The following is a 14,862-nucleotide window of genomic DNA, read 5'->3' as shown; positions in this document are numbered from 1 at the left end:
GTATTACTAACTGCTTGAAAGTAACCCTGAATGAAGACACATTTCTGTCTCATGTGACATTTATTAAAAAAAACTTTTCATTAAAAACTTTTCATTAATTGAGAATTAATAAAACATTTAATAATTATTAAAAACTGTTAATAATAAGATAGTTCTAACTTTATATAATTCCTAAGACGTCCTACTATCTATATTGACACTTTATGCATAACAAAATGTTTTAATGTTTTCTTGTTGTATAATGAAATAATATAATCAGCCATTTTAAAGTGTCTTGTGAATCCCACTCACACAGGCAAATAAAATAAATTATATATTTGAAATTCAGATTTAGTAAACTACAAGTAAAAAAATGTCATATGTCATATAAAATTCTGTTTTCGCAACATTTCATTTTGTGCTTAATTGTGTGTGTATTATTTATTACACACACACACACACACACACACACACACACACACATTTTTATACGTACATACATATTTATTTATTTATTTATTATTGATTGATTGATTGATTGATTGCATAGGTTTATTATTGTGCTCTGTACACGCTGATAACTAACATATCTCAGTGATCACTACATAAAATTCACAAATTTTGTTTTCAAGACTTTCCCAATAATCTGCATATATGTATATTTGAAAATTATTATATCGAGTTAAATTATTCAATTTAAAAATTGAATATATGCAATTGGAAGTTTAATTGTGTTTTATTAAATTAAATTAAATGTGAAACTTCCAGAAAATAGAGGAAAATGTTTGCCTTCAAAATAGAGGTGACACATCATCAGTTAGCTTTTTAGCTCCTACAGCTAATAATAAACATTTATGTAAGATACAGCAGCATAATTAAAAATTTCCCAAATGTCCACCCTATTACACATAAAAATTACTTTTGTATTGTGTATAATCAAATCACTTATACTAAATAAAATATAAAAATACAAGCAATACACTAATGATACAGATCTAAATACATCACTTCCTGTAGATTATAGATTTGAAACATTAAGGTAATTTTACCATTTGTTGCACAACCCTCTATATTTCAGGACATAATGACATTTATAATGTGATTAACTGATGTATATAGTTTCTTATTTCATTCTGCACTTACTTCCAGTTTAGTTTAGATCCTCATCTGAAAGCCCACAATGATTTCTATTTATTCCATTTATTTGAAGAGCAGCAGTCAACAACTGAATCCTGCAAAAGTGCCTGTTTGATTGTTTTATCACATTAATCACAGTAAATCCAGGAGGAAAGTGAATGTGTTTTCAGGAGTCTGTTGAGTGGAGAGTGTTTTGCATGTTTACTGCTCCACACACAAAACTCCTCTGATGATCAGTGTGTGTTCAGTCCTGACAGAGTCTCTGACACACTGAACAATGATGTCTCTTTTACTGATTCTGACTACACTGACTCTGCTGGCGCAAGGTTAAACATTTTTCCCTACATTTTCAGAGTTTGGTATTTATTTTTGTAAAGCACTCTGTTTTGCTTTGTTTTCATTTATAATTTATTATAAATGGGTTTTTTTTTTTTTTTAAATAAAGGATGTAAATATCTCATAATTTGTAATTAAATGTAAATTTTTTTATCTCTCTCTCAGTGTCTCATCAAGAGGTCCAGACTCCTAAATCTCTGTCTGTTAAAGCAGGAGAATCTGCCACTATTAGCTGCACTGCGTCTTCTGGAATTGGTTATGACATGAGCTGGTATCTGCTGAAACCTGGAAAAACTCCTAAACTTTTGATCTACACAACGAGTAACCTTGCATCCGGAGTTTCAAACCGGTTCAGTGGAAGTTATTCTGGATATCAATTTATGCTGAACATACGTGGAGTCCAGACTGAAGATGCAGGAGATTATTACTGTATGGGGGCTTACAGTGGAGTGTTCACACAGTGAAACAACATCGTACAAAAACTTCCCTCAGTCAGACGGCACAATGAATTTACTCAAGCAGTATGAACTAATTTACATTAAATAAGAAATTATTTCTTCAGTATGAACAGAATAGAATCTAATTAAACATGCAAATTAGTGCATAATCAGAAAATCTGGTATATTTAAACATAACATTTCAGAAAACTTGAAATTAAAATATGTATGCAATTCTTAATGTAATCAATCAACTGTGGAAGTATTGTGAAATCTTTTAGTTTATTACTATTATTATTATTATTATTGTACCCTTTTCATCTGGCTTGTCTTGCCATTTTTTCTTACATCTTGTTCAAATGCACAATTCTTGACAATAAGAATTCAGACTATTAGCCCTAAATTTAATGTAATCTAATTAAAATAAGTATAAATGTATTCAATAAAATATTTTTATTGTCACTGTCATTTTTTAAATACCTTATTTTAGATTTTGATGAATGTTTAAAAATCAAAAGTAGGCTAGCTCAAATATTATATTTAATAAAAATTATGATGATGTCAATGTCTCTTTTACTGTAATTGATATTTTCAATATTAAAATATTATTTTTATATCCATCCAATAAAAATAGTTTTTCAATTTCGAAGTGTTTAATATTTCAGCAAGAAAGTCAACAGCATATTTGAGTCAAAATGCTTTTATTTGGCAGCAATAAAACAACAAACACATCATTGCTGTTACAACAGAATATTTGAAGAACACTAACAGGCTGAAAGATTTATTGTTGAGCATTGACTGATTTAGGACAGTCCTTTGAAATAGCTGCATATGTGTGAGTGTAAATGAAATATGCATGCCTATAATCTCTGTGTGATGTGTGTGTGTGTTTCACTGGTCATCACACTGCTGTGTGTTCAGGCTCTCGGTCACTGCAATCTGGGATGGGTGCGTGGCGTCACAGCTGATGGTTGTTGCTCTGCTCCACTCACTCTCAGTGAGGCTCAGGCTGCTGCTCCAGCTGTACAGTCCATCCTTCTGCAGCACACTGGGACTCAGATTCACAGCAGAGCTCCTGCTGCTGCCATCCACCTTCCAGCTCAGCTTCCAGTCAGAGGGGAATCCCTTACTGCCCACACACACCACTGTAGCCTTACCCTGCTGCAGCTCCTCTCTGGAGGGCGGCAGGACCGTGAGAGTGGGACGAGTGGCAGCTAGAGAGAGAGAGAGAGAGAGAGAGAGAGAGAGAGAGAGAGAGAGAGAGAGAGAGTTTCATTCTTCTTAAAAACAGCTCTATCAGTCTTTCACTTCCCTTTAAGAGTGAATCAAGCAGATCTGAGGTGCAACAGCCTGTAAAAACACATTTACCAGAAATCACACATATACTTGGATTTAAAAAAAAAAAAAAAAATCATTATTCAATTTATATTATGGATATTCAACTTTTTAGGTTTGTATTTTTCATTTGTTCAAATTATTGTTAAATTATTTCTTGTTAAACAGTTGCAGTTGTTTGTACAGTGAAAGCAACAGCAGATGAAGACACATTTCTGTCTCTTAAAGAGTTAAAAACATTAAATAATTATAAAAAACTTAATAATAAGAATATATTTTGAACTCTACCTAATTCCTAAGCTGTCTATCTATACTAACACATTTCAAGCATAAATATATAGGCTATACAGTGTTTATTTATTTATTATTATTTTTTTCATGTTGACTTGTTCAGTGTGTCTATAGTGAAATAGCTTTCACTTTCACTAACTTATTTGCTTTGGTTAAATTGATCTGTAGAGGCGAGTAAAAAACTGCATACATATACAAACATTAGTTTTCTAATTCATGCCGAATTAATTAAAAAATACAAAGATGTACTCTTTGTAAAATGAAATTTAACAAAAAAAAAAAAAAAAAAAAGTGTCTTAAACGGCTCAGGAAGAGAGCTAAGGAACGTGTGCATGTATTTGGTAATGTCACAAAGGAACAAATCTTTCAAATTATTTATTCTTATATAGTAGTTAGTATTATTTTTATTTTTTAAAATCCTCTGTTCTTTTCATTCAGTTTCATTTTTGAAATAGAGATTTACTTACTTCCAACTGAGAGTCGAGTTCCTCCACCGAACGTCCACCACAGTGATACAAACCCAATCAGCGGCTGTACAAAAACCTCCTGCTCTAAAACTGACACTGAGTTACACAAACATCAACACTGACACTAAAACTGTATCTAGTTTAGTTTTGCTCAGTCAGATGAAAAAAATAAATAAATTTGCTCTTTTATGACTAATAGCAAAATAAATAAATGAGATAAAGCTGCATAATAAAACAGTTTAATTTGATAATTTCCCAAATCTACTAAGAAAAATAATTATTATTGCTAAAACAAATACTAGGCTATACTAATTAAAAACTATACATGTACATCGATCACTTTCAAGTAAATTTTGATTCTCTTTAGCATTTAATTCATTTATATGATATTTTACATTTTTACACAGCTTTTATGTTTTTGATTTATATGGTGTTTACACTCTAATTTACAGTCCTGTTTTAATTAAAGCAGTATCAATGCAGTATATAATAAAAAAAAACAGTAACAGTAATCTCTAAATATGCTACCTATTCAGATCCACATTTCATTTGTCTTTATTCATCTTTTTATTTTATTCCTCTACCAAAAATCCTCCACAATAATTCATTCTCATTCACTGCAAAAACCTCCAGAATATTCTAAGAGCGCCAGACAAGTTTTAATCAAGCCATGATGATTAATTCATAATTAAAGTATGCATATATTATAATCATATGAGAGAGAAGATATTTCAGTTGAGGAAGGGTTTTTCCACTGTAATGATATTTTGCATTGGCAGCTTATACCTCAGTGCTCTGGGAGTGTTTATAGTCCTTTAACAATTTTAACACACAAGATCTGTCCACTCGAAAACAGAAGCCAATATGATTCTCTTCATCTGGGCATTTTACTGCATCCAGTGTAATCAAACTGATTACATATATATATATTCACTCATGCACTAATAATTATTTGAATTCAGCAGAGTTTTCCAAGGTAATAAAACTTAAATATATTTTTACTTTTTTCTTTTTTTCCTGCACTTATACATGCACTTATAATACATGCACTTATAATAGTTGTCTTTCTGTCACAGGCTCTTTTGGACAGGTTGTTGTGACTCAACCTGAGTTTAAATCAGTTCAGCTTGGTCAAACAGTCTCTATTGATTGTAAGGTCAATACTGTAGTTTATAGTGTTCCTGAGAGTTCAGTATCAAAAGATTACTACATCTCCTGGTACATTCACAAACCAGAGGATATTACACAACAATGAAGCCCTCAACCTCCCTTGGACAGATAACTGACAATGTTGTGATGCTTTCGAGACCTACAGGTTCTGAAATGAGAACAAACAGGGTTAGCAATGACATACACACAGATGTACTCTTTTTATTTTTTCTTGTTTAATCTAATTTCTTCCAACCCATATCTGCCCTATATAGAATTAATCAATTAATTTCTTGCTGTTCCTGTTACATATCTTTTTTTCCAGATAAATAAATTATAGATAATAGATAATATCTTTATAAATACATTTGTTCCTTATGTAAAGATAAAACTCCATTGTGTCACACAAAGTAGAAGCAGAAATGTATATTCTTTAGTTACGAAAAAAAATCTTCTAATGTAGATAAATAGCTGTCTAAATCTATTCAGTGATTCTCACATTCATAAATGCAAGTACATCAATATATAAACTTTTAAACTGTTATGTTTCAAACTTTATAAAATATTTATATTTTCTATTTATATCATGTCTTAATACCATAGCACTTTTGTATCTTTATTTGGACAATAGTTTCAAGAATTGAAGAAACACTATAATGTGTTTATGCTTCAGTTACTGTGTTTCAGCAATATTTGACAGTAAATCTGGATAAGGGGCAGAATAGCTCTAAGTGTAACCTTTCATTAGATCCCAAAATTATAACTGTACATTAAAGCATTCAAGATGTGTTGATGGTTCCAAAGGGCCATTTGGAGTCTCCAAGTGGCTTTTTTTGGGGGAGCGCCTAGACATAAACTCAAATAAACGTGTAAAACACTAATTTTCTAAGATATTTTTTTAATCAAATTTGAAATAGGGCTTGGTAGGGCTTCAGGCTGTGATCCTGTTGTGTTTTCTAGCTAATAGCTGCCATCTGTAGTCATCTGTAGGTATCTGTTTACAAAAAAAAATATATATATATATATTTTTTTCCATTTTTCAGTGTTTTCCAAATTCTATTACTCAATAAGACTTACAGTGATTCTGACTGTTTAGGAACAAACATCAGAGTGTCACCTTTCAAAAGATACCAAAAACCATATACTGCATATACTACAAATGGTTCAAAAACAGTAAGCAATTTATTTTGGGAATGCCTTTTTTCAGGCGTTTTAGACAATTTTGACTGGAATGCTAAGGGGTTAACATGAGTAAATATTTGTATACACACAAATGGATTCAACAACTGCACTCTAAAAAGTAATTCAGATGACCTGTTGCCACAACTTAAATAAATGCATATGGTTAAAAGTTAAAAATTCTATTTATTGATTTAATTTTTTTTTAAGTTGCATTACATTATTTTGTTCATATCTGTTCAAGTAATAATGTTGATCATTAAATTAATATTGTGTGTAACTTAAAATCAAATTTCTGCATTATAATTGATTTTTGTTGAAAAAAAATTCAGTTATAGTAACTTAATTAATTGTCTTGACAACTTTGTAAATTGGGCATTGGATTTCTAATTCCCAGCATGCTTTGCATAGAACTGGAAAAGGAGAATAAATGTTGAAATTAAGTGTTATTTTATTAGTTTTTAGTGATAGGAAAGATCTGTTTGTGTTTAATGCTGTTATATTTGACATTTAAACGAGTTTAACGTTGTAGTTTTTGTTACCATTGTGCTGAAGGTAAACACATGGTTACATGTGGTTTGGCACTGCAAAGACAATCAGTTGTTCTTCCTGTCTCCCTGTAGCACTGTCTTACATTACGAATATTGCGGTTTATTGCTCTGGCCACATCTGAAGTCCTCATGCCTTCCTTCAGCAGGACTATGAAACGTTCATGCAGGTGTCACTAAGGTCATGTCAGTGCCCAAAATTATGCAAAAGTTAGAGGCAGCTATGATTCTCGCTTTGGGTGTGAGAAGTCCTGGTTTCAAATCCTGTATGAGCCTGTTTTTTCACTGTCAAAAATTAGGAGAAAAGAGTCAAAATTCAGTTAAAAAAAAACTTAAGTTTCAACAAGACTCAGTAGCCTAACTCACAGGTAAATCTGACTTTAAACCTGACCAGTAGTCAAGAGACAAAATGACATCTTCATTGTCTAAACACAGACTAGATTTCCAAGTCCATCTGGAGTGTGGACACTACTGTATTCAAGCCAAAACTCATTTTTTTTAAACATACTTGGTCTCTTAATTGAGTGTTGAGAGAAAAAAAAAAAAAAATAATGAGATAGGCCTATGTTCCAATAAGAAGTTTATGTTCTCAGAAAGAACAATATTATCATATTATTTTATCAATATTATCATTATTTTTTTATATCATATTCATAAAATAAAACTGTTTTGTATATCTTCTCTATGGACCCCATGTTTTACCATCAAAGACCCCTGGTTAAAACCCTGGCTGTAACATAGACATGTCTCAGTGGTCTGTAAATGTTATGTTCAAACTTTTTATTAAAGCAAACATTATTACAACAAGAAAATAGATTACAAATTTAACTTTTTTTTTGTTTGTTTTTTTAACATTTTAAGACCAAACCAAAACATAACAGAAAAAAAAACAGAATAGAGAAAAAGAAAAAAAAAAAAAATCCAAAACAATCATAAAATAAATACAACTAATTAAAATAATAGTCATAATAATACAAATAGATAAAATACAATATATACTAAATACTAAATATATATAGGCTACATTATCATATATTAGGAGGTAGAATATTAAAAGACTTGAAGTAATCTATATAGGGACACCATTTATTGAAAAAATGACTTTCCCCAAAACATCTTTCTTTTTCAAAAAACAACAACAACAAAACAACAACAACAACAACAACAACAAAACATGGTATCCATAGCCAATGGGAGGTTGTTGGATGATTATTAGATTTCCCGTGGATCAGAATATGGCACCAAGCTAACAAAGAGGTAAAGGATAAAATATCCAGTTGTTTTGAATTAAACTGAAACCAAATTTTTGGTATCCCAATGATTGCTATATAGCGGCAAACATCAATTCTAACTTTTAACACTTTAGACATAGTTGTAAAATAATTGACCCAAACATTTTGCAGCATAGGACAATTAAAAACATATTGACTCAAATTGCACAAAGAAGCATGACATCTGTCACATCTGAGATGTTTTCAAGATCTGTACAGAGATGTAGCTGTATACAATTATCTTCTGGTTTTTTAATGGCGACATCTAGTGGTTAATAAGCAGTAGTGGGGTTCCGCAGTGAAAATGCCTTCTATTCAGTTTGGGGAGCGGCCAAGGCCGATTTACCTCGTATTGTGGCATATAGGCAGAAATTTTAAAATTTTAAAATTTTGCCCCCTGGACGCGGTACTTTTGGGTAAATTTGGATTAATGTTTAAACAAGGTTGTGCGGATAAATACAGTTGTTACATTGTATAATAGGCTACTGTAATAGTGTGTACTTGGGTGTGTACTTTGAAAATACATCTTTCTAAAATATTTCTGGTGACACCATAACAGAAGTCTTTGTTGTGAAAGTTAGTTGTGACAATTTTTAATAGTTTAACTCTACATCAACTCCTCAAGCCCCAGTGTTAAAGCAGAATAACAGTAAAATCAGTTAAATTGATTATTGGCCTACTTTTATTTGTCAGCAACTGAGATCAATGGACCTTTTAAAATGTTCAAGAAAAACTGAAAACTGAAATAACTGAAATATATTTCTTGCCAGTAATAGAGATTCTTATTCTCAGAAAGGACATTTACATTGAAGAAACTTTGCATATGAGTTGCATGCTTCAGTGCTCAGATGATGTTTATAGACCTGTCAGTTTATGATTTTATGACTGACAGCTCTCCTTCATGATAACAGATCCAAAAGCAAACATGACTTTAATAACCATCATTATTTGGACACTCACAACCTGCACCTGGAGTAATAAATTAAAATAATCAGCTGATGTAGGCCTACAGAAAGACAGAAATTGCTCAGATCAAGATTTAGACTTCATTTATTGTAAATAGTGTATTTGCATTCACAAAATATGTTCTTTCATATATTAATATTTTTAACCTTTGCATGTGAAGTGAACATAAAGTTAACATTAAACTTTAATGGTTTGATTTTTTAATTATCATTGATTAATTAGCATTTGATGTGCAAAATATGGAAACTTTGTCCTTGTAGTGCAACAGTTGCCTTATAACTAAGGGTTAGACATTTAATATTATTAAATTAGACAGTTTTATATTATTCTCCAGTGTTTTCTGTCTCTCTCTCTTCAGTTTCTCTGGGGCAGATTCTGACTCAATCTGAAGCTCAAACAGTTCAGCCTGATCAGACTGTCACTATTAACTGCAATCATAAACCAGCAATAGACTGTTGGAGCACAGAAAAGACTTCTCAGAGATGTATGTCCTGGTACCATCAGATTCCTGGAGAAGTTCCTAAACTCCTGATCTATTTAACATCGGACAGAGCTTCAGGTGTTTCTTCTAGATTCAGTGGCAGTGAAAGTGGAAACCACATGGATTTTACTCTGACTATCAGTGGAGTCCAGCCTGAAGATTCAGGAGTTTATTACTGTCAGAGTGGACATGACAAGGGAGGCTCGAACTGGGTGTTCACACAGTGTAAAATCATCATACAAAAATCCTTTTTGGCTGAGACTTCAGCGCTGCAGCTTTGAGCTTCTGCAGATGTTGATGCTGAAGATCATTATTCACCTCACTGACTTTACACACATAGACATTTTAAGGCTGGAGAACTGTTAATGTTCATTAGTCACAAACTCAACACATTCAGTATATATTTGATCAATAATAAACATAAAAATGCTCAATCTTATTTCCACTTGAATTATAATCCAATAAAGGAAGAAAGCTCACTGTGGCATAAGATTTCATACAGTATGTTTAATATATTTCACCTCTAAATTGACTTAAATTGAAAAACTTCTTGATGAGAAATGAATTCTGTTCCATATATGAATATGAATTATGAATATGAATTCCATATTCTGTGTCTGAATCCACATTTGTCTGCCTCCTCTGTCCAAAATTACAAGACATCATCCCTACAGTATTATTTTATATATATATGAAGTTTAATTGGACTCTTATGAATTATCAACATCAACATCAAAATAAAAAATTAATAAAGATGATAGTAAATTATTATTATTATTTTTAAATCTTTTTAATTTCAGGTAAATATCTTAGAATACTAATACTTCCACATAAGAGATACACACTTAATGATTCAAAAAGCTTTTATTTGGCAAAAATTGTTGTTTAATATCACAATCAATATATGTGTAAACGTGTATGAAAACACAGGATTAAAGAAAAATTAACTTATAGAGCAAATTGTAAAACAATGCTGACAAACCTTAATGAACACTGTGTGTATGTGTGAGTAAATCAATGATTATGCATGCCTATAATCTCTGTGTGATGTGTGTGTGTTTCACTGGTCATCACACTGCTGTGTGTTCAGGCTCTCGGTCACTGCATTCTGGGATGGGAGAGTTTCATTCTTCTTAAAAACAGCTCTATCAGTCTTTCACTTCCCTTTAAGAGATTCAGAGTTAATCAAGCGGATCTGAGGTGCAACAGCCTGTAAAAACACATTTACCAGCAATCACACATATGTCTATGCTTAAAAAAGATTAATCATGCATTATATTATATCATAGATCTTTAATTTTTCAATAATCAATTTTCAATAATCTATTTAAAAGATTTCTTTTTACACATTTACTGTATTACTAACAGTGTATTACTACTGTCTGTAGATTGGAAGTAACCCCAAACGAAGACTGTCTCATGTGACATTTATTAAAAAAAGACTTTTCATTAAAAACTTTTCATTAATCAAGAATTATTAAAATTTAATTTAATTTTAATTAATTTAAAATGTAATAATTATTAAAAACTGTTAATAATAAGATAGTTCTAACTTTCTATAATTCCTAAGATGTCCTCTATATTGACACTTTATGCATAACAAAATGTTTTAATGTTTTCTTGTTTGCCTCTTTTAAATCAATCTGTAGAGGTGAGAAAAAAAAAACTACTTATACAGACATTGGCTTTATATTTCATGCCAAATGAATAAAAAAAATACAAATGTTTATTCTTAATCTTACATTTGTTTTGATGGATAAAATTCTCAGTAATAAAATAGTAAATTAAATGTAGCTAAAATATTTTAATTAATTATATGATTAAGATATCATGTTAACATAAATATCTATTTTACTGTATTTGATATTTTCAATATTAAAATGTTATTTTAATATGCTGTTTATCACAATAATCGCAACGCACACATGTCCCAAGAAAAATAAAATGTGGTATGTCACATATTAGGTGATAATATTTCAGCAAACTGAACACCATATTTGAGTCAAAATGCTTTTATGCTTTTTTTATGCTTTTTAAATGCTTCACCAAAGGTCCACCACAGTGATACAAACCCAATCAGCGGCTGTACAAAAACCTCCTGCACTAAAAGTGACACTGAGTTACACTAACATCAACACTGACACTAAAACTGTATCTAGTTTAGTTTTGCTCAGACAGCTGAAAAAAAGAAATAAATTGTTAATAATTAAAATGTTGTAAAATGTATTTTGATTGTTTTTTTCAGGTAAATTCCATGATGCATCTGAAAGTGTTTTTGAGTAGAGAGTGTTTTGCATATGAACTGAACACTCGCTTAAAACTCCACTGATGATTATTAGTGTGTGACACCGACACACACACACACACACTTCAAACAATGATGTCTCTTATTCTAATGCTGTGGACACTCGGTCTGCTCGCTCAAGGTTCAAAAAATATATTTTCTGCATTATGATGATACATTTGTAAAAAAAAATGTTTAATGTTTATGTTTAATGTTAAACAATTATTTTTGTTTCATTATTCATTTCAACTGTTTTATAGCAGATGCAAACTTCTTTTCATTTGTGTTTGAACTCTCTCTCAGTGTCTCATCAAGAGGTTCAGTCTCCTGAGTCTGTGAGTGTTAAAGCAGGAGAGTCAGTCTCTATGAGCTGCACTGGGACCAGCGGAGTTGGTGAAGACATGAGCTGGTATCTGCTGAAACCTGGAGAAGCTCCTAAACTCCTGATTTACTATGCTAGTAACCTTGCATCTGGAGTTTCAAACCGGTTCAGTGGAAGTTATTCTGGGCTTCATTTCACACTGAATCTACGTGGAGTCCAGCCTGAGGATGCAGGAGTTTATTACTGTATGGGGTATTACGGTAGTGACGAGTTCACACAGTGAAACAACATCATACAAAAACCTCCCTCAGTCAGACACGTCAGAGAACATGAGAGTAATTTCAGGTTACAGTTGCCTTGTACAACAGTTGAACAAAAGGACATGAACAATTAAAGCCGTAGGCCTAATGGAGATTTTCAACAGTTTGTTCACTTTAGTTTGTAATTTTTCAGATTTTACAGGAAATTAATATAAGTAAAATTTTGAGTTTAGCTTCACTGTGGACAGAATCTTGATTTTATGATTAAAGGCTGAAAAAAATAAAGCTTTACTAACATCACATTCTGACATCACATTATAATCTATATGAACATGTGAACTCGAGCCATCAATGGTTTGCGATGGTTTGGAGCGGATTCTGGAGCGGACTCAGTGGCTGGAACGCCCCCTGCATCCTTACGCACCGCAGGGGTGGCCATCTTGCCCGAGGGCACTGGCAAAGCAGCCCTTTTGTCCATCGTGTCCAGAGCGTCTGAACGCGTCGCAACCGGCGAGCTTGAGAGCGTCGCGACCGGCGAGCTTGAGAGCGTCGCGACCGGCGAGCTTGAGAGCGTTGCGACCGGCGAGCTTGAGAGCGTTGCGACCGGCGAGCTTGAGAGCGTTGCGACCGGCGAGCTTGAGAGCGTTGCGACCGGCGAGCTTGAGAGCGTTGCGACCGGCGAGCTTGAGAGCGTTGCGACCGGCGAGCTTGAGAGCGTTGCGACCGGCGAGCTTGAGAGCGTTGCGACCGCCGGGCTTGAGTGCGAAGCGGCCGCCGGGCTTGAGTGCGAAGCGGCCGCCGGGCTTGAGTGCGAAGCGGCCGGCTGACTTGAGAGCGAAGCGGCCGCCAGGCTTGAGGGCGAAGCGGCCACCGGGCTTGAGAGCGAAGCGGCCGACTGATGCTTAGGAATTCCAGCCGCACGCGTTGAAATCAGCGGTGGATCAACCACACTGGAACGCAATCCTCGCCGTTCTCTGACTGATCCAGAGACGTGACGTGGCTCTGGGCGATCAGCGGCGACGTGACATTGTTCTGGGCGATCTGCGAAGGCGTGACGTTGCTCTGGGCGATCAGCGAAGGCGTGACGTTGCTCTGGGCGATCAGCGAAGGCGTGACGTTGCTCTGGGCGATCAGCGAAGGCGTGACGTTGCTCTGGGCGATCAGCGAAGGCGTGACGTTGCTCTGGGCGATCAGCGAAGGCGTGACGTTGCTCTGGGCGATCAGCGAAGGCGTGACGTTGCTCTGGGCGATCAGCGAAGGCGTGACGTTGCTCTGGGCGATCAGCGGAGACATGATGGGGCGTTGTAGCATCCGCCATTTTATGTGCACAGTCTGTAGCGGCCGCCATTATGTGGTTCAGCGTGGTGTCGCGTTCCTCCGCGACCCCCACAGTAAAAGTTGAACCAGCTGTGAGCAGGGCAAAGTCCAAGAACTCCATGAACGACCCTCGTGGACCATTGGTGAATACATAGTCCTTAAGTGGTTCGTTTAATCCATAAATAAAAAAGTCAATGAGGGCACAGTCAGGTAGATCAGATAGGTGGGCAATATCCAGAAACTTTTGAATATGTGCCTCCAGGGTACAGTTACCTTGACGAAGGCTGACAAGACATATGGCTGGGTCCATGCTGAGGCTGGACACACTCGTAGAAGCTGCTGGATCGTAGTTGGCGAAGTATTCTGTTACGAATGGAGACTCAGGCTGGAGATCCAAGTGCAGCGTTTTATTTACAGTGAGAATGGTCGTACAGGCAGAGTCAATCAGGAACAAACGGAAGCAGCAAAGGACAGGCAGGGTCGTAGTCAGGGTACAGGCGGTAGGTCAAAAGGCAGGCAGATATCACTCACAGAACAGTATACGAGGCAAGGATCAGGACAGGCAGCAACGGGTCAAAAACAAGAAACAGGCAGGAACGATAACAAGTAGGCAGACAGGATAGAAACGCTCAGAAATTGCAACAACAGTTAAACAATACTTCGCGGTGAGGTGGTGTGTTTGGAAGTCCTTTATAGTCCTGTTAATGAGCTGCAGCTGGGTGTGGTAATCAGTGTGGTGTGCTAGGGTGGATGTGGCAACAGGTGATTGGTGTGAAGTGAACATGTGACTGACAGGGAGAATTGTGGGAAGTGTAGTCCGGGGAGTGACAGGAACAGACGGAGATCGTTACAATCAAAATGTACTGAAACTATTCTCTCTATTAAAACTATTTAAATTTTTCAATATTGAAATATGTTAGTATCATGTTACTCAAATTCACAATATTACATATGTATGGCAAATTGTATGTTAAAATTGTACATTATAAAATTAATTATCAAACATGAAAACAAAATTTAACTGTTATTTAAGAATTTATTTCAAGTTGCTGATAAATACATGGCAAAAATAGTATTATCTCAAGACATGTTCTTGTATCAAG

At 34.3% G+C, this 14,862-nt stretch overlaps 2 gene segments (V, D, J or C); one reads left to right on the top strand and one right to left on the bottom strand.

Annotated features, from left to right (window-relative positions):
• The first annotated feature begins 1,155 nt into the window (after window positions 1-1,155).
• Window positions 1,156-2,406, top strand: LOC125249238. The segment is given in 2 exon segments: window positions 1,156-1,442; window positions 1,618-2,406. Coding segments are annotated over 2 exon segments (348 nt in total).
• Window positions 2,407-2,571: 165 nt separating this feature from the next.
• On the bottom strand, window positions 2,572-4,082 carry LOC125249240 (the record flags this gene model as incomplete). The annotated part of the segment is given in 2 exon segments: window positions 2,572-3,103; window positions 3,983-4,082. Coding segments are annotated over 2 exon segments (423 nt in total), but the record flags the coding sequence as incomplete, so codon positions are not given.
• Between the last annotated feature and the right edge of the window lie 10,780 nt (window positions 4,083-14,862).

Source organism: Megalobrama amblycephala, linkage group LG16, assembly GCF_018812025.1.
Source record: "Megalobrama amblycephala isolate DHTTF-2021 linkage group LG16, ASM1881202v1, whole genome shotgun sequence".
NCBI classification, from domain to species: domain Eukaryota; kingdom Metazoa; phylum Chordata; class Actinopteri; order Cypriniformes; family Xenocyprididae; genus Megalobrama; species Megalobrama amblycephala.
The sequence above is the reverse complement of the archived record's forward strand: the minus strand, read 5'-3'. Positions and strand labels throughout refer to the sequence as shown.